The 23,505-nt window shown below is 43.0% G+C and overlaps 1 protein-coding gene across 2 annotated transcripts in view; it reads right to left on the reverse strand.

Annotated features, from left to right (window-relative positions):
* Positions 1–23,505, reverse strand: part of RAB28 (RAB28, member RAS oncogene family) — a 175,590-nt gene that overhangs the window by 84,188 nt on the left and 67,897 nt on the right. For both annotated transcript variants that reach the window (XM_040335432.1, XM_040335433.1), the window contains exon 4: positions 10,926–11,055. In XM_040335432.1, coding sequence (XP_040191366.1) covers positions 10,926–11,055 — 130 coding nt within the window. The remainder of the gene's footprint in view (positions 1–10,925; positions 11,056–23,505) is intronic.

A 23,505-nucleotide genomic window follows, 5' to 3' on the forward strand; every position in this document is an offset into this window, starting at 1 on the left:
TAAAGGTTTGAGGCTTGTCTCTATGCTGTTTGGCATATTGTAAGCATGATACTTTGTGGCATTTGCGTAGTAATGGCTTTCTTCTGGCGACTCGACCATGCAGCCCATCTTTCTTCAAGTGCCTCCTTATTGTGCATCTTGAAACAGCCACACCACATGTTTTCAGAGAGTCCTGTATTTCACTTAAAGTTATTTGTGGGGGTTTTTTTGCATCCCAAACAATTTTCCTTGCAGTCAAGGCTGAAATTTTAGTTGGTGTACCTGACCGTGGTTTGGTTTCAACAGAACCCCTCATTTTCCACTTCTTTATTAGAGTTTGAACACTGCTGATCGGCATACTCAATTCTTTGGATATCTTTTTATATCCCTTTCCTGTTTTATACAGTTCTACCTTTTCCAGCAGATCCTTTGAGAATTCTTTTGCTTTCCCCATGACTCAGAATCCAGAAACATCAGTGCAGCAATGGATGAAAGATGCAAGGGTCTGTCAGGAGTCCAGAAACTCATTGACCTTTTATACACACAGACACACACACACACACACACACTTAGAACCCTTTCATACTGGGTGGTTTGTAGGCGCTATTGCGCTAAAAACAGGCTGCTGTTTCTCTAGTGTGAAAGCCCTGAGGGCTTTTACACTGGAGCGGTGGCGCTAGCAGGACCGCTCCAAAAGTCCTGCTAGCTGCATCTTTTGAATGGTGAAGGAGCGGTGTGTTTACCGCTCCTTCCCTTTGAAAGCAATGGGAAACCGCGGCTATACCGCTGGCAATGCGCCTCTGCAGAGATGCATTGCCTGCGGTATTAACCTTTTTTTAGGCCACTAGTGGGGGGTAAAACCACACCGATATCGGCCAAATACCGCCGCAATTCCGACAGTAAAGAGCCGCTAAAAACAGCTGCGCTTTACTGCCACCGCACCTCCCGCCCCAGCAAGCGGATTACAGGTGAGGATGGTTACCTTTAATAAATGGTATTCAAACCCCTTTGTGTCAACTTGTGTGCATATTATCAGGCCAAAATCACCAGGGTATGTAAACTTGATCAGGGTCATTTGGGTAGTTTCTGTTGCCATTATGATTTAAAAAGAGTAAGCACAGTTGATTGATAATAAATGGCTTCAGCCAAACACTAACCATGAGTAAAAGAAAAGTTTTTGTGTTATTATTCATATAATCTGAAAAATGGCCAAGAAATCATAAATTCTGCTGGGGTATGTAAACTTATGAGCACAATGGTGTATGTATGTATGTATATATCATTATTTTTTGGACTTGTTGGGGCAAAGACAGACTAACAATAGCCCCCAACAAATTCATTTTATTCCATGATAAAGGTAAATAGTCCCTATGTTCCATAAAATTAATATAAATGAATAGAGGACGCCAAGTCATGAGGTAGTATTTACAATACCCTTATCCAGAAGGGTTGCAAAATAAAATGAATAGATAAAATTATATTGAAGGTTGGAGGAGGATAAGGGGGAGAGGGCTCACCTTGGGACCCCTGTTTGATATATGGTTGGGCTAATGAGTGGAACTATCTGGGCACATGTGTCGCAGTCCCTGGGGAAAGTCACAGCATGATATGTGAAATTTTGCTATAAATTGATAGGATTACTAAAAGGTTGGCATTCTATCTAGATGGCATTAACAAAAGTCTGCAGTGTTAGATCCTGATGAAGAGGACCATATCCAAGAAACGCGTTGAGCTGCAAAGACCATCAAGTGCAATTATTGCAGTATTCTGGATTGATCGTTTTTACTATAGTCTGTTGTCATATGGACTAATATTGTCAAATTTTAAAGGAAATTCAATAAAATTTAATTTTTTACCAAATTGCTGTGTCTCAAAAGTCCCACATTTATAATATGAATATAGTTTAGATGCACCCACATGTAATGCACCAAAACCTAAAAAATGAAAAGATCAGGCCAGACAGTAAGGCTGGGAAGAAAAAGTCTAGGTGATGTTGGGCGTCCTCCATTGAGGACATAAGTAATGAAATGAGAGTTAGCAATTTCAGTACAAGAGAGGAGCTTGTTCGATTAGACTAAAGTCCCGTACACACGGGCAGAATGTCGGGAGACATTTGCCGATACGAATGCCGGGAGACATTTGCTGATACGAATAAAAAAAGCCGTCATTCTGCCCGTGTGTATGTCGGTCTCTAACAGAAGCCGACTATTCGGAAGGCTTCTAACGGACGTGCATGCTGGAAAACCGACTCCCAATCAGCGCTCTTGGCCAATGGCAGAGAGTGCTGATCAGTGTTCTGGCAGGGGGTTGCCCCCCTTTAACACGACAGCACAGAGGGGGAGATTGCTGGACTAACCTCACATGGTTAGTACAGCGGCTGTCAGTTTTTTTGTTGTGCAACCTGGGGGGCAGTAATGAAATTAAAATGGAAACAAAAGGAAAGGCAAGTATATGCTGCTGGGGGCATTACGGCAAATCTGTTGCCATTCCCTCTATGGTCAGCCATAATTCTTTCTTTGATGAAACAAAACAATAACAAATATAATATACTGCAAAAAAAAGGATAATGATGATGATGAAAATGTCATGTCTATATATAGATTACCTCCAGAATACCGTCCTTCAGATTATTAGACATAGTGAGTGGATCACAATAGTGTGTTATCAATATACAAATCTTTTGGCACATAACAAAATTCTTATACATTTGTTTGCAGCATGTATATAACTGTTTGCCTAGATCTACCCTTTAAAAATGGCAACTTTCTACCTTTCCATGTTACATGATGGATCTCAATTCATTCGTTTCTTTTAGTTTGAGTCTATGAATGAAAGCGCCAAAGTTTCTTTAGCGGTTTATGGAAATGAATGTTTATGTTGTGTTTAAAATGGAATACATAATGTAGTGTTTTGTTATGTTCCTAAATTCAGCGCGATGCCAGCGATCAAATTAACACTCTGCTGCCACCTTTTACAGGATGAAGATATTTTCCCAACATCCTGTATTAAAATATAAAAATCATTCTGTCCACTTTCATGCTATAAAGTTCTAGCTTCTTTTTCTAGCCCAAGAGCTCCATGACTTTGGACAAGAACATTCAAGTTTCTACAGCAATTATATTTTACATGGTATTTTGCATTTTTAATAAAGCGGCATTTGAGGAAAGTGGGTCACTGTATATCGCCTCAAAATCTTAGAGTAAACCTGTAAAGATAAGCATACGGAGGCTGACAAGGGTCTGAACTCCTGCATGATTATAATTATTTTAGATCTTAGACACACAAGGCTCAAGCTGATGGCTTGGAGCCTGAACCTTAACCTCCCTGGCGGTATGATTCTTTCAGAAAAAAGGTGCTGAAAGCGGTACCATTATTTGCAAGGAAATTTGGCGTTTTATACTGTAGGCCTGTAATTCTTAGGAATAACTCACTTAGATCTGACCAAACCAGAGTCTAGTAGGCATCCCGGGTATGACATTTTTTTAAAAAACAAAATTATAAATTATAATATAATAAATAATTAAAAATAATTATAACAAATAATAATATAATTCTAATAAAAATTATTCAATAATGTAATCAACTCAAAATCACTGAAATTTGCTCAGTTGCAGAATTGTTGCGGTCATTACTTTTATTTTTTTTTTATATGACAAATTTCCTCACAAATCACTATCGCTCAATTCTGCAAGTGATTATAATTTATTATCGCTGTTTTCTAGCTGATCTCAAACCATTTTTGACATAAAGGGACACTTTTGGTTGCTATGGACAATCTACAGTTTGCAGGGAGAAAGAACAGTTTTTATTATATAAAATGACATGTAGGACACTGGGCAGACCACTAAGGACAAGGGGGGTGTGTATTTTCTTACATACAGTACTGTAATCTATAAGATTACAGTATACTGTATGTATAGTGTTTGTTTACCTTTTTGAATTTGGCGCCGATCTCCGCTCCCGTGCGTCGTAACGTCGCAGGGATTGGAGATTGGTGGCACAGGAGGACACTGTGTGAATCGAGCGAGGTCCCGCTCGCTCACACAGCGCGGTGGCATCGCTGGATCCAGGAACAAGGTAAGCCAGTGCGCACTGCAGGCTCTGCATAGCTACCCCGAGCGCGACTCGGGGTTACCGATTTTGGCACAAAAAATCCACCCCGAGTCACGCTCGGGAATACCACCAGGAGGGTTAAGGCCTCATGCAAACTGGACATTTTTACAGCAGCTGTTTTTGGCTGTAGACGTTCTTTTTCTACAGTCATTAAACCCTCCATCATGTTATCCTATGTGTCCATGCACATATAGGCTGTTATCAGCAGTTTTCAGCAGTGGCATTTTTGAGCAGTAAAAATGCAAAAACTTGTGGGTTCAGAGAGACGTTTTTCAGCTGTAAAAACGCTCCAACGCTGATAAACGTTGATAAACGCTCAAAAACGTTGCTTACCAGTGTTTTTGATTAATTGAAAAAACAATATATAATAATATATAATTTTTTTTTGTTTTGTTTTTTTAAACACGATAAAAAAAAACACTAATGCTGAAAAACGCAAAAAAAAAAAAAAAACACTAATAAAACGCAAACAAATTAAATATTGCAAAATGTTGAAAAAAGTTAAACACTGCAAAGCTTCTGGTGTTATTTTAAAGTCCAGTGTGCAGGAGGCCTTAAAGAAGATGTATGCAAAAACAATTCTCTTATTTTCGCTTTAACCATTAGATTTTACAATATGAGGCACCCACACTTGATCAAAGTATAAAAGAAAAAACTTTTGTTTAGCTTTTGGATAGAATGGTGAGAGATTTAAACACCTGTAAGTTTTTGTTGCGGGTCGGTGCCTCCGTTGGGGAGATTCACCCTCTCTGTTTGTTCTGTTTTTCCATTATCATTGAAAGTGAAAGTAAAAGAAAATCCCTAATTTTGGGTTGTCCCCAGAAAAGTAAAAAAATAGGGGGGAGGGGGAAGTCTTCCAATGGGCAAACTAGTTCTGGTGACGTGGGGGAATTCCATTAATTTGCTGGGATTTTCTCTCACTTCCAAACAGGCTATGGACAGGAAGTGAAATCTCCACAATGGAACACAAATGGTAAAAAAAAAAAAAGGAAAAAATCTGATAAGGGTTATAAACCTCCCTCCAAAAAAAAAAAGTTTTGCCTATAGTTCTACTTTAAATGTAATTGAAGCCTATATACCCAGAACAATTTTTTTAAAACATACAGTGAAATAATTTTTTTTTTGTATGCCATTTCAATAAATACCTGCACTGTTTATATAATTGACAAGTGGAAAAAAATTGATCATATAATTATATCTGACAATTACAGTATTAAACAGAGGCACAATGCCACCCCACACTGCACCAATCCTACCATTCTCTGTAAAACACCTGTGCATCCCTGTGTGGATAAAAATGGTTCTCACATGGGCACACACTGATATGTCCTGTGTGAAGGAGGCCGAACTCTCTCTGCCAAATGCCTATTATTTTACATTACAAAGAATTGTATGAGAAGGAACGAAACTTCTTCTGATTTTAAAGCCCATGTCTGGGTGGAATTTGTTCCCCATCCCTCATACCCTCCCTCCACCATCACTTTGCTCTTCTAAATTCCTGTACACACAATCTGATATCTGATGGAATCCACCTCCCTCATACCCTCCCTCCACCATCACTTTGCTCTTCTTCAGCCCTGTACACACAATCGGATATCTGATGGAATCTAATCTGATGGATTTTTTATCAGATGAAGCTGACTTTTTCATCAGTCTTGCATACACACTATCAGACTAAATTCTGACCGTGCCAAAAAGCGGTGACGTAAAACACTATGACGAGCCGAAAAAAAATGAAGTTCAATGCTTCCGAGCATGCGTCGACTTGATTCTGAGCATTTCAATTTAATTTTTTTTTATCCATAGGAAAAATTAAAAACATGGTTCTATTTTTTACACCGATAGAAAAAAGACATATGGGGCCCACACACGATCGGTTTGTCCGATAAAAACGGTCCATCGGTCTGTTTTCATTGGACAAACCGATCGTGTGTACGCGGCTTAAGAGTGAAGACCGGCTATGGTCATGGCTTTATCATGCAGCTCCACTCTTCTGGAGAGAACCCCGCTGCTGGAAAGTTAATGGTAGGTGTTCATATTACCCAAGCAGCAACATGTACACTAGAGGAAGGGCCGTACCACTCTGCAGTCCAAAATATAAAAAATAAAAGACTCAGGACCCAGCGACAGATTTAGATGCATCTGGAGCGTCTAAAGATTTTTTTTTTTTTTTTTTTTTTAAGTGCATTTGCCTTTTTCGTTTATTTTTATTGCAGCAGCGCCCATTTATTGCAAGGGTACTGTAGCTTTGATTTTAAAGTCTTCGCCTAACTTTGCATATCATCAGCTATAAAATTTCAAACAAACATTCAGTTATTTATAAGATAAAGATAATGCCACCAAGATAAATATATGAAAAGAGAAATATTGAAGGGAATCAGAAAAGTGATAAAAAAAAAAGTGGGCTGACATTTACAGGATTGAAAAAAGTATAACAAAGAATCTATTCCACCGATAAAAAATGTCTTTCTGAGAGGAGTGTTATAACACTCATAGATCACGGCTGAAAGCAAGGAAGACCAGTTAAAAAGTACATTAACATGTAACCTTTAAACTTCACGCTGTAACAGCCCATCACTTTTCTCAGAGAGATAGCCATACTAGGACAATTAATCACAGCTACAGCGTACATAGAGTCAACATTCTTAATTAGGGTCGACACACACTCCTCCTTGCCCATATCTGTCAGGAAGGCTGTTTAAAAAGTTGACTTATTAGTCCGTATTAGGGAGCTGTGGAAGGGTTCTGTTTAATATCTCTAGGTTGAAATAATTCATCCATCCGGGGTACACTGGTGCCTGATAATTCCTACCCTCACTAGAGGCTGAAGATAACCGCTGGCCCTTGGACTATCAAAGGCGCTATAAATCAACAAGAGTGCAGCTCCCATACATCCTGGGTTAATATCTGTTTATAATATCTCTGCTGAGAATGTAGGTTTGACACTTCAGGAATCATTGTAGAGAGTGAACAGGCAAAGCAGGCAATGTTACTTAAGAACACAAAAATAAGATTAAGCGGTGGACATTTTTCAAACATATGATGTGCTAAAAGCCATCCTTGCGCACCAAGTATTAAGGGCCAGATCCACAGCCAGTGGGCTTAGCTTAAATGTTCCTATTTAAGTTACACTGCCGCAAAATTTCTACCTAAGTGCCCGATCCACAAAGCACTTACCTAGAAATTTGCAGCTGTGTAACTTAAATCCGTCCGGCGCAAGGCGTGCCCAATCTAATGGGGCGAGTGCCATTTAAATTAGGCGCGCTCCCGCGCCGGACGTGCTGCGCATGCTCCCAACGCTATTTTCCCGACGCGCTTTGCGCGGATTTATGTTGCGCCGAGTTTCGAGAATCGCGACGGGTGTAAAAGAAAAAAAAAAGTTGCGGCGGGAAAAAAAAAAAAAAAATGTAAAAAAAATTTGACAGCGACGCGGGAAAGAAGGGTCTACTTTTACATGGTGTACTAAGTTTACACTTTGTTAAAGCAGCCCTAATTTTGCGACGGTAAACTAACACTTACGGAAAAAAAACTAAGGGAAAAAGCTTCGTGGATCTCCGTAAGTGCTAATTTGCATACCGGACGCGGAATTTCGACGAGAAATGCCCCCAGCGGCGGCCGAGGTACTGCATCCTAAGATCCGACAGTGTAAAACTATTACACCTGCCGGATCTTAGGAATATCTATGCGTAACTGATTCTATGAATCAGCCACATAGATAGAAACAGGGATACGACGGCGTATCAGTAGATACGCCTGCGTATCCCTTTTGTGGATCTGGCCCTAAGTGTCCACCCATATTACATTTAAAACTTAAAACCAGCCAAACATTTTAGTTTCTTGCGAAGGTTACCATTTCTTTCAGATTTCTATTACGGTCGCTTTACCTTAAGCCTAGCACACACTATTAGTTGTCTTTTGCTCAACCCAATGGGCTGAATGAAAAAAAAAAAAATGATGAGCTCGGGAGGAGATTCTGTACCAACAATTCAACGTTAGTACAGCGATCTCCCCGCTGAGCTATTGTGGGGGAAGACACTGATGGTGGGGGACAGATGAAAGAACAGTGGCAAGAGACAGATGAAGGAACACTGATGGTGGGAACCAATAAAAAGGACACTGATGGGGAGGAACACTGATGGTGGGGGACAGAAGAGTGGGTCGCTGATGATATGAAACAGATAAGTGGTCACTAATGGTGGGGGACAGCTAAGGGACAGATGAGGGGTTACGGATGGTGGGGGTCACTAATAGCAGAGGACATTGATGGCAGGAGACAGATTAGGGGAGATTGACGGTGAGGACAGACGAGGGGGGAGACTATAATAAGTGGCAGGAGACAGATGAAGGAACACTGATGGTGGGAACCAATAAAAAGGACACTGATGGGGAGAAACACTGATAGTGGGGGACAGATGAGGAGGTCGCTGATGATGGGGGACAAATGAGGGGGGGGTCGCTGATGGGGGACAGATGAGGGGGGTCAATGATGATGGACAGATGAGGGGGCACTAATGGTTGGGGACACTGATGATGGGGGACAGAAGAGTGGGTCGCTGATGATGTGAAACAGATGAGTGGTCACTAATGGTGGGGGACAGCTAAGGGACAGATGAGGGGTTACGGATGGTGGGGGTCACTAATAGCAGAGGACATTGATGGCAGGAGACAGATTAGGGGGGAGATTGACGGTGAGGACAGACGAGGGGGGAGACTGATGGTGGAGGTCTATAATAAGGAATCTCTGATGAGGGGTAAACTCATGTGGGGGCTCTGATGTGGAGTTGCTGATGTAAGGGGAACGTGATGTGGAGTCTCTGATGTGGGGATCACTATTGAGGAGGCACTGATGAGGGGGTGATGACACAGTATGTGATTGCAGTTTGTGCACACTTGAGAAGAATTCCCCCTTACAGATAGCGAAGATCATAGCAGTCAGTGGTTACTTATTTAAGCGAGAAATAAATTGATTAAAGAAATCTCTAGCAAACTCTGGATGGGGACACTGATGGGGAGAAACACTGATAGTGGGGGACAGATGAGGAGGTCGCTGATGATGGGAGAAAAATGGAGGGGGGGTCGCTGATGATGGGGGACAGATGAGGGGGTCAATGATGATGAGGGACAGATGAGGGGCACTATTGGTTGGGGACACTGATGGTGGGGGACAGATGAAAAAACAGTGGCAGGGGACAGATGGAGAAACACTGATGGTGGGGACCAATGAAAGGGCACTGATGGGGAGGAACACTGATGGTGGGGGACAGATGAGTGGTCACTAATGGTGGGGGACAGATGAGGGGTTTACGGATGGTGGGGAACAGATGAGGGGGACAATAAGGGTGGGGAATACTGATGGTGGGGGTCACTAATAGCAGGGGACATTGATGGCAGGAGACAGATTAGGTGGAAATTGATGGTGGGGGTCCCTAATAAGAATTTTCTGATGAGGGGGCTCTGATGAGGAGTTGCTGATGTGAGGGGAACTTGATGTGGAGTCTCTGATGTCTCCACCGGGACACAAACTGATCTGAAGACGAACACAAACACAGATACTATAATATAATACAAGAAAGAAATTAGTTTTGAAGACTTGGAAAATATCTACCATGTAGTTTTCCAACATTTCAATAGCCCCTGGACCATCACATTGTAATCCATAGCCGACTCGTAATTTTTTTTTTTTTTTGGAGGGGGGGGGGGGGGAGCCTGGACCCTTTAAGTGTGACAAATATGCAAAAAAACAGGGAGCGGGATAAATACTGTAACAGCACTATGTAAGGCAATTGTGCCACAAGTGAGACTAATGCCCCGTACACACGGTCGGAATTTCCGACAAGAAAAGTTTGATGTGAGCTTTTGGTCTGAAATTCCGACCATGGGTATGCTCCATCTAACTTTCTCGGAATTTCCGCCAACAAAAAATTTGAGCGGTGGTCCTCAAATTTTCAGACGGAAATAATTCCAATCGGAAATTCCGATCGTCTGTAGCAATTCCGACGCGCAAAATTCCGACACATGCTCAGAAGCATTGAACTTAAAGCGGATGTGCCAGTATAAAAAAATATTAAAAGCCAGCAGGTACAAATACTGCAGCTGCTGACTTTTAATATTAGGACACTTGCCTGTCCTGGAGTCCAGCGCCGTCCGCAGCAGAGGATGAGCGATCGCTCGTCACCCTGCTGCTCCCCCCGCCATCCTCAGTGAGGGAACCAGGAAGTGAAGCGCTCCGGCTTCACTACCCGGTTCCCTACGGCGCATGCGCGAGTCGCGCTGCGCCCACCGATTGGCTCACACGCTGTGTGCTGGGAGCCGAGTGTTCCCAGCACACAACAGGCGACAGACGGGAAGTCAGAAAAACCCGTCTTTTGCCCGTAGCGTGTGGCCGGAAGTGGGTGCAAATACCTGTCTTTAGACAGGTATCTGCACCCCCCTCCCCCTTGAAAGGTGTCAAATGTGACACCGAAGGGGGGGCGGGTGCCGATCAGCGTGAGTTCCACTTTAGGGTGGAGCTCCGCTTTAATTTTCTCAGCTCGTCATGGTGTTGTACGTCACCACGTTTTTGACGGTTGAAAGTTCAGAGAACTTTTGTGTGACCGTGTGTATGCAAGCCGAGCTTGAGCGGAATTCCGTCGGAAAAACCATCCAATCGTGTGTACGTGACATTATAGTTTGCACAGCTTTGAATTGCTGATTGGTTACACAGGGTGACGCTGTGGCCTTTCTTCCACATCTCCAACACCTTCATTTGTGCCTCCCATCATAAATATCCAGGCTTGACCTGAATGGACCATTTATTACCAAGAATAGGTCTGTTTAAGAATTTTTAAACTTACTTTTGTTGCCTACCAGCGCTACAAACGGCTGTGTTTCTGACTCTTCATTCGCCTTCTTCACCATGGAAAACCAATCTTCTAAGTTCTCAAAACTTTGGTAGTTGGTGATATCATATACCAACAAAACTCCCTGAGATAAGGAGACATTACAATGTTATTTATTCTGAAATACAAAATTCCCAGGATATGCAACTCATCTAACAATTAGCACATGTAATGTATTAACTGTATGACTGTTAGTGCAATGTTTACCTGTGAGACAAAAACTAATGACAGACATGTTTAGATCCTATAACAAATATTAATATTGTGCTACACTATCGGGATTAACTGAGGTTATCTGTAGGTGGCACTGGGAAAAAAAAGTATGCTTAGAGCAAGATAATTATTTCAACAAAGATAACAGCAGGACTGCTGAATAACACCATCATTACCAAGAACAGATATTTAAGTACAACTCTAGTTTTGCATCTCAAAAACAAAGCTGCTTCAAAAGACAGCCAGATTGGTAGCTACTCTTAGCTTTTTGCAGCAGTGCTAAAATGGTCTTTATAAAATGTATATTTTATATATACACATATACACACACACACACACACACACACACACACACACACACATATGGGTAAGATAAGCATTGAACACATCACCATTTTTCTAGGTAAATATATTGGTAAAGGTGCTATTGACATACATTTGTTTAGGGCTGTTACTGATCAAAATTTTTGTGTTCGATTAATCGATTTTTTTTTTAATCGATTAATTGACTAATTTCGATTAATTATAACGCACATACAGATCCAACTACTTTTAGCTGATCTCCTTGCAGGCTGATTCCCAGCGCAGCTACCAACCACTGGAAATGTGGATAGCAGGATACAAAAAACACACAAAGGCAGCGCTCGATGGGAATAGCATTAAAACTTTTATAGTCTTCAAGTAGGTAACAAAATAAATATTGCACTGGAGATAAAATCGATGTAGCTACATAAACTGTAAAAATGGTGCGAGTAATACCAAACGGTAGCAAAAGCAGTCATAAAAACATGTAGCTAAGTATGATACTGGTATAAAAATGTGTACAACGATGCCACTGCTGAATCCAGATGAGGAGAGGTTAACATCAGTCCGTCGGCATGTAGATGTCCCGTGAAGGGAACTATCACAACTCCCAGTGGATGGTTGTAGAATCCCAGGTTGATAGAGGGAAGTGATAGAGGGAAGTGTAACAGCCCTTGCGTGTGGCAGATAGTAAGGTCCCGCCGGCATGCAGATATGAAGGCACAGCAAAGGAGCCCTTCAGATGGACACGGCAAGCCCCGCCGGTGTCTGTGATGTTACTGGATCTCCGACGGAAGGCGAGTACCAATCAAAATAATTTTGATCGATCAAAAAAATTAAAGATTAATCGATGAATTAATAGTTAATTTCCACAGCCCTAATTGTTTTTACCACATGTTGGTAACAACCCATGCAATCCATACATACAAAGAAACCAAAACAAATAAAATTCAAGAATTAAGTTAAGTTTTGTAAAAATAGAATGGACTGACACAGGGAAAAAGTATTGAAAGGAGGTGCAAAAAAAGGCATGGAGAGCCAAGACACCAGCTGAAATCTATCAGTAATTGGACCTCTTTCACACTGGGTCGTTTTGCAGACGCTATTGCGATAAAAATAGCGCCTGCAAACCGAGGTTTCACACTGGAGCGGTGCGCTAGCAGGAAGGTAAAAAAAGTCCTGCTAGTCGCATCTTTGGAGCGGTGTGTATACCGCTCCTCCACCGCTGCTGCCCATTGAATTCAATGGGACACCGCGGCTATACCGTCGGCAATGCGCCTCTGTAGAAGCGCTTTGCGGTGGATTTTAACCCTTTCTCGGCCGCTAGCAGGGAGTAAAAAAAACGCCCGCTAGCGGCCAAATAGCACCGCGAAATTGGCAGTAAAGCGCCGATACAAATAGCGGCGCTTTACCTCCTACGCCGCCCCAGTGTGAAAGGGGCCTTAGAAAGCAATTCTGCTCCTTGTGAGTGCAAATTAATATCAGCTGGTTCAGTCTCAACTGATGGCTTATAAAAAGGCGTCCCGTTACCACAGTGTCACACAAAAAACATCTCATGATGGGTAAAAGCAAAGAGCCCTCTCAAGACCTTTGCAAACATATTGTTGCAAAACATACTGATGGCATTGGTTACAGAAGGATTTCTAAACTTTTGAATGTTCCAGTGAGCACTGTTGTGGCCATAATCTGGAACTGGAAAGAACATAATTTCACCATAAACTGGCCACGACTAGGTGCTCCTTGCCAGATTTCTGACAAAATAATTATTAGAAGAGTTGTCCAAGAGTCAAGGACCACTTATGGAGAGCTTCAGAAAAACCTGGAATTATCAGGTACAATTCTATCAAAGAAAACAATAAGTAATGCACTCAACCGCCATGACCTGTATGCACGCTCACCACGCAAGACTCCATTGCTGAAGAAAAAGCATGCTGAAGCTTGTTTAAAGCTTGCTGCACAACATTAAGATGAGGCTGTGAAATACTGAGTGAATATAGTATAGTCTGGTCGGATGAGACCAAAATTGAACTATTTGGATGCAAAATTAGACACTATGGGGCAGATTCAGAGAGAGAGAGTACGCCGGCGTATCTACTGATACGCCGGCGTACTTTCAAATTACCTGCGTTGTATCTTTAGTTTGAATCCTCAAACCAATATACGACGACATCTGGGTTCGATCCGACAGGCGTACGGCTTCGTACGCCTTCGGATCGTAGATGCAATACTTTGGCGTCCGCTGGGTGGAGTTTGCGGCGTTTTCCGCGTCGGGTATGCAAATGAGATTTTTCCGACGATCCACGAACTTACGCGCGGCCGTCGCATTCTCTTACGCCGTCTCTAGTCGGCTTTTTCCGGCGTATAGTTAAAGCTGCTATTTTGCGGCGTATAGATAGACTTGCCATGTTAAGTATGGCCGTCGTTCCCACGTCAAAAAAATGTTTTTGTTTTTTGCGCAAGTCGTCCGTGAATAGGGATGGACGTAAGTCACGTCTAAGTTCAAAAAATGACGTCGTTGCGACGTCATTTTGCGCAAAGCACGGCGGGAAATTTCGAAAGGGAGCATGCGCAGTTCAATCGGTGCGGGGACGCGCTTCATTTAAATGGACCACGCCCCCTACCCGCCGATTTGAATTACGCGCAGAGAGATACACTACGCCGCCGTAACTTATGGCGCAAAATCTTCCTGGATTCGACTTAAAGCCAGGTAAGATACAGCGGAGTAGCGTATCTCTGATACGCTGCGCCGTTCTAAATGTATGTGAATCTGCCCCTATGTTTGGAGGCCAAATGGCACTGCAAATCACCCCAAAAACATGCCCATACCAACCGTGAAGTGGGAACATCATGATGTGGGGCTGTTTTTCAGCATACCGTACTGGCAAACTTCATATATTATTGGAGGAAGAATGAATGGACAAATGTGAGAAATTCTTGATAAAAATCTGTTGCCACCTACCAGGATGATGAAGATGAAACGAGGGTGGACATTTCAGCAAGACAATGAAATTAAAAACGCCAAGGAAACTTTCAATTGGTTTAGAAGAACAGAAATAAAGCTGCTAGAATGGCCCAACCAATAACCTGACTTGAATTCAAAAGAAAATCTATGGAAATAACTAACTAAAGATCAAAGTTCATAGAAGAGGCCTACGGAAACTAATGCATGCCTCTCCATATACTAGGCGTCTTGATGCTGTTATTACCAACAAAGGATTTTGTACCAATTATTAAAAACATTTCAGTTAGCGTGTTCAATACTTTTCTCCTATTCCATTCCATTTTATTACACATAACTTCATTTCTGAACTTATTTGTTTTGGTTTCTTTGTATGTATGGATTGCATGGGCCGTTAGGCCCCTTTCACACTGGGGATGGATGTGCGGTAGCGCTATACCGTCTGAATTGCCGTGGAATTGCGGCGATGTTCGGCCGCTAGCGGTGCGATATTAACCCCCGCTAACGGCCGAAAAAGGGTCAATACTGCCGGCAATGCGCCTGGTATTACTGCAGTGCCCATTGCTCTCAATCGGAAAGAGTGGTGAAGGAGCGGTAAACACACCGCTCCTCTCACCACCCCAAAGATGCTGCTGGCAGGACTTTTGGAGCGGCCCCGCCAGCGCATCGCCTCAGTGTGAAAGCCTTCAGGAAGGGAGTTTTTCAGGCGTTATTTATGCGCCATTTTTATTGCTAAATCGACTGAAAAACTCCTCAGTGTAAAAGGGGCCTTACAGACATGTGGTCAACATTTCATGTCAATAGCACCTTTAAAAATATATTTACCTAGAAAAAATAGTTTTTTTGTACTCACCGTAAAATCCATTTCTCTGAGTTCATAGACGGACACAGCATCCTTTGACAGTAAGGAAGGTGCATAACCCTACTGTCAAAGGATGCTGTGTTCGTCTATGAACGGAAGAGAAAATAGGATTTTTGTACTCACCGTAAAATCCATTTCTCTGAGTTCATAGACGGACACAGCATCCTTTGACAGTAGGGTTATGCACCTTCCCTACTGTCAAAGGATGCTGTGTCCATCTATGAACGGAAAAGAAATGGTGACGTATTTAACACTTTGTTTTTGTATATAAATATAAAACTATTCACAGACTAAGACCTCTCAGCCAATGCCTCATATAGCAAATGACCAAGAATCAGAATTTCAATGAGCTACATTGATATTATCCCTCAAACAGTAGCATTACAGGTTGAGGATAAGGTCTGCCTATGCCTCACTATCAGAAGGTCAATGGTTCCAAATTCAGGAGGGACACTGTGGCCCAGATTCTCAAAGGGCTTACGATGGCACAACGCCATGTACGCCGTCGTAAGTCCTAATCTGGGCGGTCGTATCTATGCGACTGATTCTTAGAATCAGTTACGCATAGATATCCATTAGATCCGACAGGCGTAAGGCTCTTACGCCATCGGATCTTAAATGCATTTTTTTTTGTCCGCTAGGTGTCGCCTCCGTCGTTTTCCCTGTCGAGTATGCAAATTAGCTAGATACGCGAATTCCCGAACGTACGCACGGCCGATGCAGTAAAGTTACGACGTTTACGTTAGGTTTTTCCGGCGTAAAGTTGCCCCTGCTATATGAGGGGCAACCAATGTTAAAGCGGGATTCCACCCGCAATTTTTTTTTTTTTAAAAGTCAGCAGCTACTAACAGTGTAGCTGCTGACTTTTAATAAGGACACTTACCTTGTCCTACTTGCCCGTGCTGATGGCCCCCCAAATGCCGATCATATGATTGATGCAGGTCCCGCGCCGCCATTCACACTAGGGGAAACAGGCAGTGAAGCCTTACGGCTTCACTGCCCATTTCCTACTGCGCCTGTGTGAGTCTCGTGCCGGCTTGTGAATGGGCGGCTGCTCTCTGAGAACACACACAGTTCCCAGAAAGCAGCGCGCCCCATTCACTAGGAGAAGGAGAAGACGAAAACACACCGCGGTGCCGAAGAGGCAGATTACGGACTTCCGCATAGCAATAGGTATTTCGGGTGAGAATAATTTTTTTTTTTTTCACTTTTTTTTTATTTAATTTTTTTAGGACTTTTGGGCAAATGTTGTTTTCCTGGGTGGAACTCCGCTTTAAGTATGGCCGTCGTTCCCGCGTCAAAATTTATAAATTTACGTTGTTTGCGCAAGTCGTCCGTGAATGGGGCTGGACGCCATTTACGTTCACGTCGAAACCAATGACGTCCTTGCGACGTCATTTGGAGCAATGCACCCTGGGATATTTTACGGGCGGCGCATGCGCAGTACGTTCGGCGTGGGACACGCTTGATTTAAATGCTACACGCCCCCTACCCGCCTATTTTGAATTAGGCGGGCTTGCACGGGGTGATTTACGCTACGCCGCCGCAAATTTACACGCAAGTGCTTTGTGAATAAAGCACTTGCATGAAAAACTTGCGGCGGCGTAACGTAAATGAGATACGTTACGCCCGCCCAAAATTACTCCATTCTACGAGAATCTGGGCCTGTGTGTTTATGGTACCCACAGTATCGTGCCAAATGTTTTTTGCTTGATTTTTTTTTTTTTATGCTACACTCATGGCTATATAGAATTTATAGAGCAGAGCAGTTTTTACATTTCAACCATGGTCCCGATTTGCCACTCACTGGTACTCTTGGTTACCAAACTGGAAAAAAGTTGTGTTTTTTTTTTTTCTTCTTTTTTTTTTATAGGAGGACAGCCAATGTTTATTTTCTCTCTTCCACAAACTGTTACATTTTTATAGGTTTAAATGGAAAATATAATAAAAAAAAATTAGGAACATTACAATATTTATAATTTCAAGATTCACACATTTTTGCCACTGAATTCAATTAGAAAAATGTGTGAAGCTAAAGTAAAAGCTGTGTAAATCTCATGTGAAAACATTTACAAATAGACCCTGTATTGTTTCGAGTAAGTCCCTGAATTTGGGACTCATGATAAAAGGAACAGTAAGGCCCCTTTCACACTTGTGCAACTCAAAAGTCGCGTGACTTTGCCACAATTTTGCCCTGACTTAAAGCAATGCCCGTGTAATCTTGAGGTCTATGAACCTCAAGTTGCATCAAAGTCAGACCAAAGTAGTGCAGAGACTGACTTGAAGTCGCACAGATATGAATTGTACTCATTGGAAATCATGGGGTACGACTTGTCATGCGAAATTCCCAAGTCGCATGACAAGTTGCACAAGTGTGAAAGAGGCCTAAATCAGGACAATCATCTAGCACTGTAAGGTGGGAAGCAGTAATGAGTTAATGGCAGCCATCAAGTATACAATGTATTCTGTTTTTGTATATATATATATTAAAAAAAAAAAAAAAAAGAGACTAAATTCCTTTGAAACTGAAAAATAAAAAAATAATAAAAAAAATTTAAAACTAAAAGTGCATCCCCAGTTCAGGCCAGAATATTAATATGTACAGTGCCTTTATTTATAGTATTCATTCCCCTTGAAATTTTTGTCATGTTACAACCAAATACGTACAAGTGTTTTAGTGGGATTTTATGTAATAGATCAACACAAAGTGGCACATAATTGTGAAGTGGAAGGAAAATTAAAAATGTTTTTCAATTTTTTTTTACAAATAAAAATGTGAAAAGTTTGGGGTGCATTTGTATTCAGCCCCCTTTTACTCTGATACCCCTAACTAAAATCTAGTGGAACCAATTGCCTTTAGAAGTCACCTAATTGGTAAATATAGAGTTCAATAAAGCTGTGAAGAAGAAGTTTGAAGCAGGGTTAGGGTTTTAAAAAAATCTCAAGCTTTGAACATCTCACAGAGCACTGTTCAATCCATTTTACGAAAATGGAAGGAGTATGGCACAACTGCAAACCTACCAAGACATGGATGTTCACCTAAACTGACAGGCCGGGCAAGGAGAGCATTCATCAGAGAAGCAGCCAAGAGGCCCATGGTAACTCTGGAGGAGCTGCAGAGATCCACAGCTCAGGTGGCAGAATTTGTCCACAGGAAAACTATTATGCCGCGTACACGATCATTTTTCGGCATGAAAAAAAACTTTGTTTTTTAAAAATGTCATTTAAAAATGATTGTGTGTGGGCTTCACATCATTTTTCGGGTTCTGAAAAACGTCAATTTTTTTTTTTCCGAACATGCTGCATTCATGAGTATTGCAGCAAAAGGTGATTTTTGGACGAAAAAAAAATTTTTGTCACAGAATCCGATTCAATTAACCGGTTAACACCCGCCGCATGTACATATACGTCCACAGAATGGCACCTACAGGCATATGTACGTCCCCGCCTTTCTGCGGGTCGGGGTTCCGATCGGGACCCCCCTGGTACATGCAGCGGGCGGTAACCCGCGGGGAGCGATCCGGGACGAGGGCGCGGCTAGAAACGTTTCTAGCCGCCCCCTCGCGATTGCTCCCCGGAGCTGAAGAACGGGGAGAGCCGTATGTAAACACGGCTTCCCCGTGCTTCACTGTGGCGGCTGCATCGATCGAGTGATCCCTTTTATAGGGAGACTCGATCGATGACGTCAGACCTACAGCCACACCCCCCTACAGTTGTAAACACACACTAGGTGAACCCTAACTCCTTCAGCACCCCCTGTGGTTAACTCCCAAACTGCAACTGTCATTTTCACAATAAACAATGCAATTTAAATGCATTTTTTGCTGTGAAAATGACAATGGTCCCAAAAATGTGTCAAAATTGTCCGCCATAATGTCGCAGTCACGAAAAAAAATCGCTGATCGCCGCCATTAGTAGTAAAAAATAAATAAATAAAACTATCCCCTATTTTGTAAACGCTATAAATTTTGCGCAAACCAATCGATAAACGCTTATTGCGATTTTTCTTACCAAAAATAGGTAGAAGAATACGTATCGGCCTAAACTGAGGAAAATAAATGTTTATATACTGTATGTTTTTGGGGGATATTTATTATAGCAAAAAATATTGATTTTTTTTCAAAATTGTCGCTCTATTTTTGTTTATAGCGCAAAAAATAAAAACCGCAGAGGTGATCAAATACCACCAAAAGAAAGCTCTATTTGTGGGGGAAAAAAGGACGCCAATTTTGTTTGGGAGCCACGTCGCACGACCGCGCAATTGTCAGTTAAAGCGACGCAGTGCCGAATCACAAAACCTGGCCTGGGCATTTAGCTGCCTAAAGGTCCGGGGCTTAAGTGGTTAACAATAAAACTTTAACCTGTTACTACTTTACAATTATTTTTTCAATCCTGCAAAGGGAAAGGAAAAAGTATCAGATACATTTTTAAATACGCTATAAGCTAAACAGTGCCATTTTTTATATTATTTTCTAGGCTGAAAGGGGGACAATTAATATTAAAAGCTCTTGTGACAACATAAAAGCTTGTGAAAGCATAAAAAGAGAAAATTAGTCTCAGTCTCTCATGTCGCGTACACACCGTCGTTTTTTGTCTTGTAAAAAAACGTCGTTTTTTTCTCATGAAAAAAAAAGTTTTTTAAACTTCATTTTAAAAAACCACGTTGCCTACACACCATCGTTTTGTCAAAATGCTCTAGCAAAGCGCGGTTACGTTCAGCACGTACGGCGGCACTCTGTTCCATTCAAGCTTGCGTCATAACTTGCTTCTGAGCATGCGCGGGTTTAAAAATGTCGTTTTGAACGTCGTTTTAGCCCACACACGATCATTTTTTATGACACAAAAAACGACGTTTTGAAAAACGACATAAAAAAATTGAAGCATGTTCGAAATTTTTTTTTTGTCGTTTTTCAGAAGACATAAAACAACGTTTCCCCACGCATCGTCATTTTAAATGACGTTTTTAAAAATATCGTTTTTTTCATCACAAAAAACGACCGTGTGTACGCGGCATTAGAACCTAACTGCATGTCAGATTTTAGGAAAATGTGTTCCAAAAAAATATGGTGATCACTGCCTACTACCGTAATTAATTAAATCTGAAAAATCATCACTGCTGTCTTAAAGTAAACAAAATAAAATAAAAGCTGGATATAATATGTCCTTTCTTGAGCAGCTTAAACATTGTCCAAATTAAACCCTCCACATGTGAATCACATTATGTTTCCATTCTATATCTTGGCATCTATAGAATATGCATATTAAAAACAAATACTCAAATGCATTTGAAAAGTAATTCCTAAAATAGACCCTTTAACCACTTGTCCACCGCGCGCCGTCAAATGACGGCGGGCGGAGGACTCCATTGTTCTGACAGGACGTCATATGACGTCCTGTCATTTAAATAGGGAATGCGCGCGATCCCTGTACTGTCGGTGGCGGCGTGTCACCGAGACACCGCTCGTCACCGACAGGGGTGAACAGCGGCGCGGATGCGCTGTTAACCCTGTGATCGGCCGTGATGAATTCACGGCTGATCACAAAATAGGAAGAAGCGGTGTATGCGGCGCGCGCGGCGCGAGTGCACGTCGGTGGCAGCGTGTTCTCGGGAACACTGCTCGTCACCGACAATGGTACACAGCCATTGGTCAGGGCTGTGTACCACATGATCAGCTGTGATCCATTCACAGCCTGATCACTAAGTGTAAACACAGAGCCTGCAACACTGTTGCCAGCTCTTTTTCTCCTCACACATCGTTTCCAGTGTGAGGAGAGAAGAGCTAGAAGCAGTGAGTTAGTTCTGTGTTTCTGTAGTGTCTGCACAAACACCACACCTGTCCCTTTGCCCCCCCCAATTGTCACCAGTCACCCAACAGTCACCCATAAAGTGCACCTGTCACACAAAGAGACTGCCATCAACCATCAGTGACCTGCCCTGTCCCGTCACCCATCGGTGACCCGTCCTGTCACCCATCAGTGACCCGTCCTGTCACCCGTCACCCATCAGTGACCCGTCCTGTCACCCGTCACCCATCAGTGACCCGTCCTGTCACCCGTCACCCATCAGTGACCCGTCACCTATCAGTGACCCGTCCTGTCACCCATCAGTGACCTGCCCTGTCACCCATCAGTGACCATCAGCGGTGCACCTGTCACCCATCACCCGTCACCCATCAGTGACTGTGCTCTATCTCCCATCACCCATCAGCGGTGCACCCGTCACACATCAGTGACCTGCCCTATCACCCGTCACCCATCAGTGACCATCAGCGGTGCACCCATCAGTGACCATCGCCGTCACCGTCTGTCGCTTGTCACCCATCTGTGACCATCACCCATCACCGTCCGTGACCTGTCACCCCATCAGTGACCATCGTCTGTCACCCATCTGTGACCATCGCCGTCACCGTCTGTGGCTTGTCACCCATCACCCGTCACCGTCCGTGGCCTGTCACCCCATCAGTGACCATCTCCCGTCACACCATCACCCATCAGTGACCGTCACCTGCCACCCATCGTATACAGCTACCCGCCAAAATGTCCAAAAGATTGTATTCTGGTGAGGAGGCGTTCCAGATCATCTCAATGACCGATGAGAGCACCGGGGAGCTCTCATCAGATTCCATTTCTGATTCCGAATCAAATTCGTCATTTGAACCGATTGAACACAGCAATGACTCAGATGAAGAATGGGTCCCCCCTAAAAGGGCAAGGCCCTCTGAAAACCAGGCAGCCGCCAGCAATAGGCCCAGTACCAGCGCTGCCGCCAGCAATAGGCCCAGTACCAGCGCTGCCGCCAGCAATAGGCCCAGTACCAGCGCTGCCGCCAGCAATAGGCCCCGGGAACAAAGGTCCAGTACCAGCGATGCCGCCAGCGAAACCCCTCGCGAACAAATGCCCAGGCCCAGTACCAATGCTGCCACATCACATCCAAGTACCAGCGCAAGAAATTCAACCCCCCCAACTCCTGGAGTCTCACGTCCCCCAGGAGCCAGGGCCACTACATTTATGCCAGATGTTCTTGCCAATCCAACATGGCTGCCTTCCGGATCTGGATCAACAATTATTCCCTCTTTCACAGCACAGCCAGGTGTGCAGGCCAACACCCAAAATTTTTTAGAAATTGATTTTCTTCATCTTTTTTTGCCCGACACTTTTCTGCAGTTCCTTATCGACCAGACAAATTTGTATGCCCAGCAGTTTATTGCCAACAACCCCCAATCATCTTATGCCCGTCCATTTGAGTGGAGAGAAGTAAATTTGGAGGAGTTCAAATTGTTTATTGGCCTTACGATAAACATGGGGCTTAACAAAAAAATTCAAGGACATTCCTATTGGTCCACCAAACCCATCTACCACCAGCCCATGTATTCTGCCACAATGCCCAGGTCCCGATATGAAATGATAATGAGATTCTTTCATATCAATGACAATACCCAGTGCCCTCCCCGTAATCATCCAGATTCCGATAAGTTGTATAAGATTCGCCCCCTGATAAATTTCCTTTCCCAACAATTTGCAGAACTCTATGTCCCCGATAAACACATATGTGTGGATGAATCCCTGGTACCCTTTTGTGGCCGTCTAGGAATAAAGCAATATATTCCTAGTAAAAAGGCTAAATATGGTGTCAAGTTTTACAAACTGTGTGAGAGAGCCACGGGATATTTGTATGCGTTCCGCATATATGAAGGAAAAGATTCCCAGCTCCAGCCCCCTGAGTGCCCGGCCTACATAGGCACAGCTGGAAAAATTGTATGGGACCTGGCTTACCCACTCCTGAGAAAAGGATATCATCTTTACCTTGACAATTTTTATACGAGCCTGCCCCTTTTCCGACACTTATATGTTGAAAAAACCCTGGCCTGCGGAACCTCCAGAAAAAATAGGAAGGGCTTCCCACAATCCATTGTAAGCAAAAAGCTGCGAAGGGGGCAAAGAGCAACACTGAGGTGCAACGAAGTGCTGGCCTTGAGGTGGAAGGATAGCAGAGATGTGCACATGCTGTCCACCATTCATAATGACACTGCTGTTGTTGTTCAACGAAGACGAGGTCCCATTGAAAAGCCGACATGTGTCCAAGAATATAATTTGTACATGGGGGGGGTGGATTTCAACGATCAAATGATTCAGCCCTATCTATCAATAAGGAGGTCCCGATTCTGGTACAAGAAGGTAGCAATTTACCTTATCCATTT

Source organism: Rana temporaria, chromosome 1 (genome assembly GCF_905171775.1).
Source record: "Rana temporaria chromosome 1, aRanTem1.1, whole genome shotgun sequence".
In the NCBI taxonomy this organism is placed as follows: domain Eukaryota; kingdom Metazoa; phylum Chordata; class Amphibia; order Anura; family Ranidae; genus Rana; species Rana temporaria.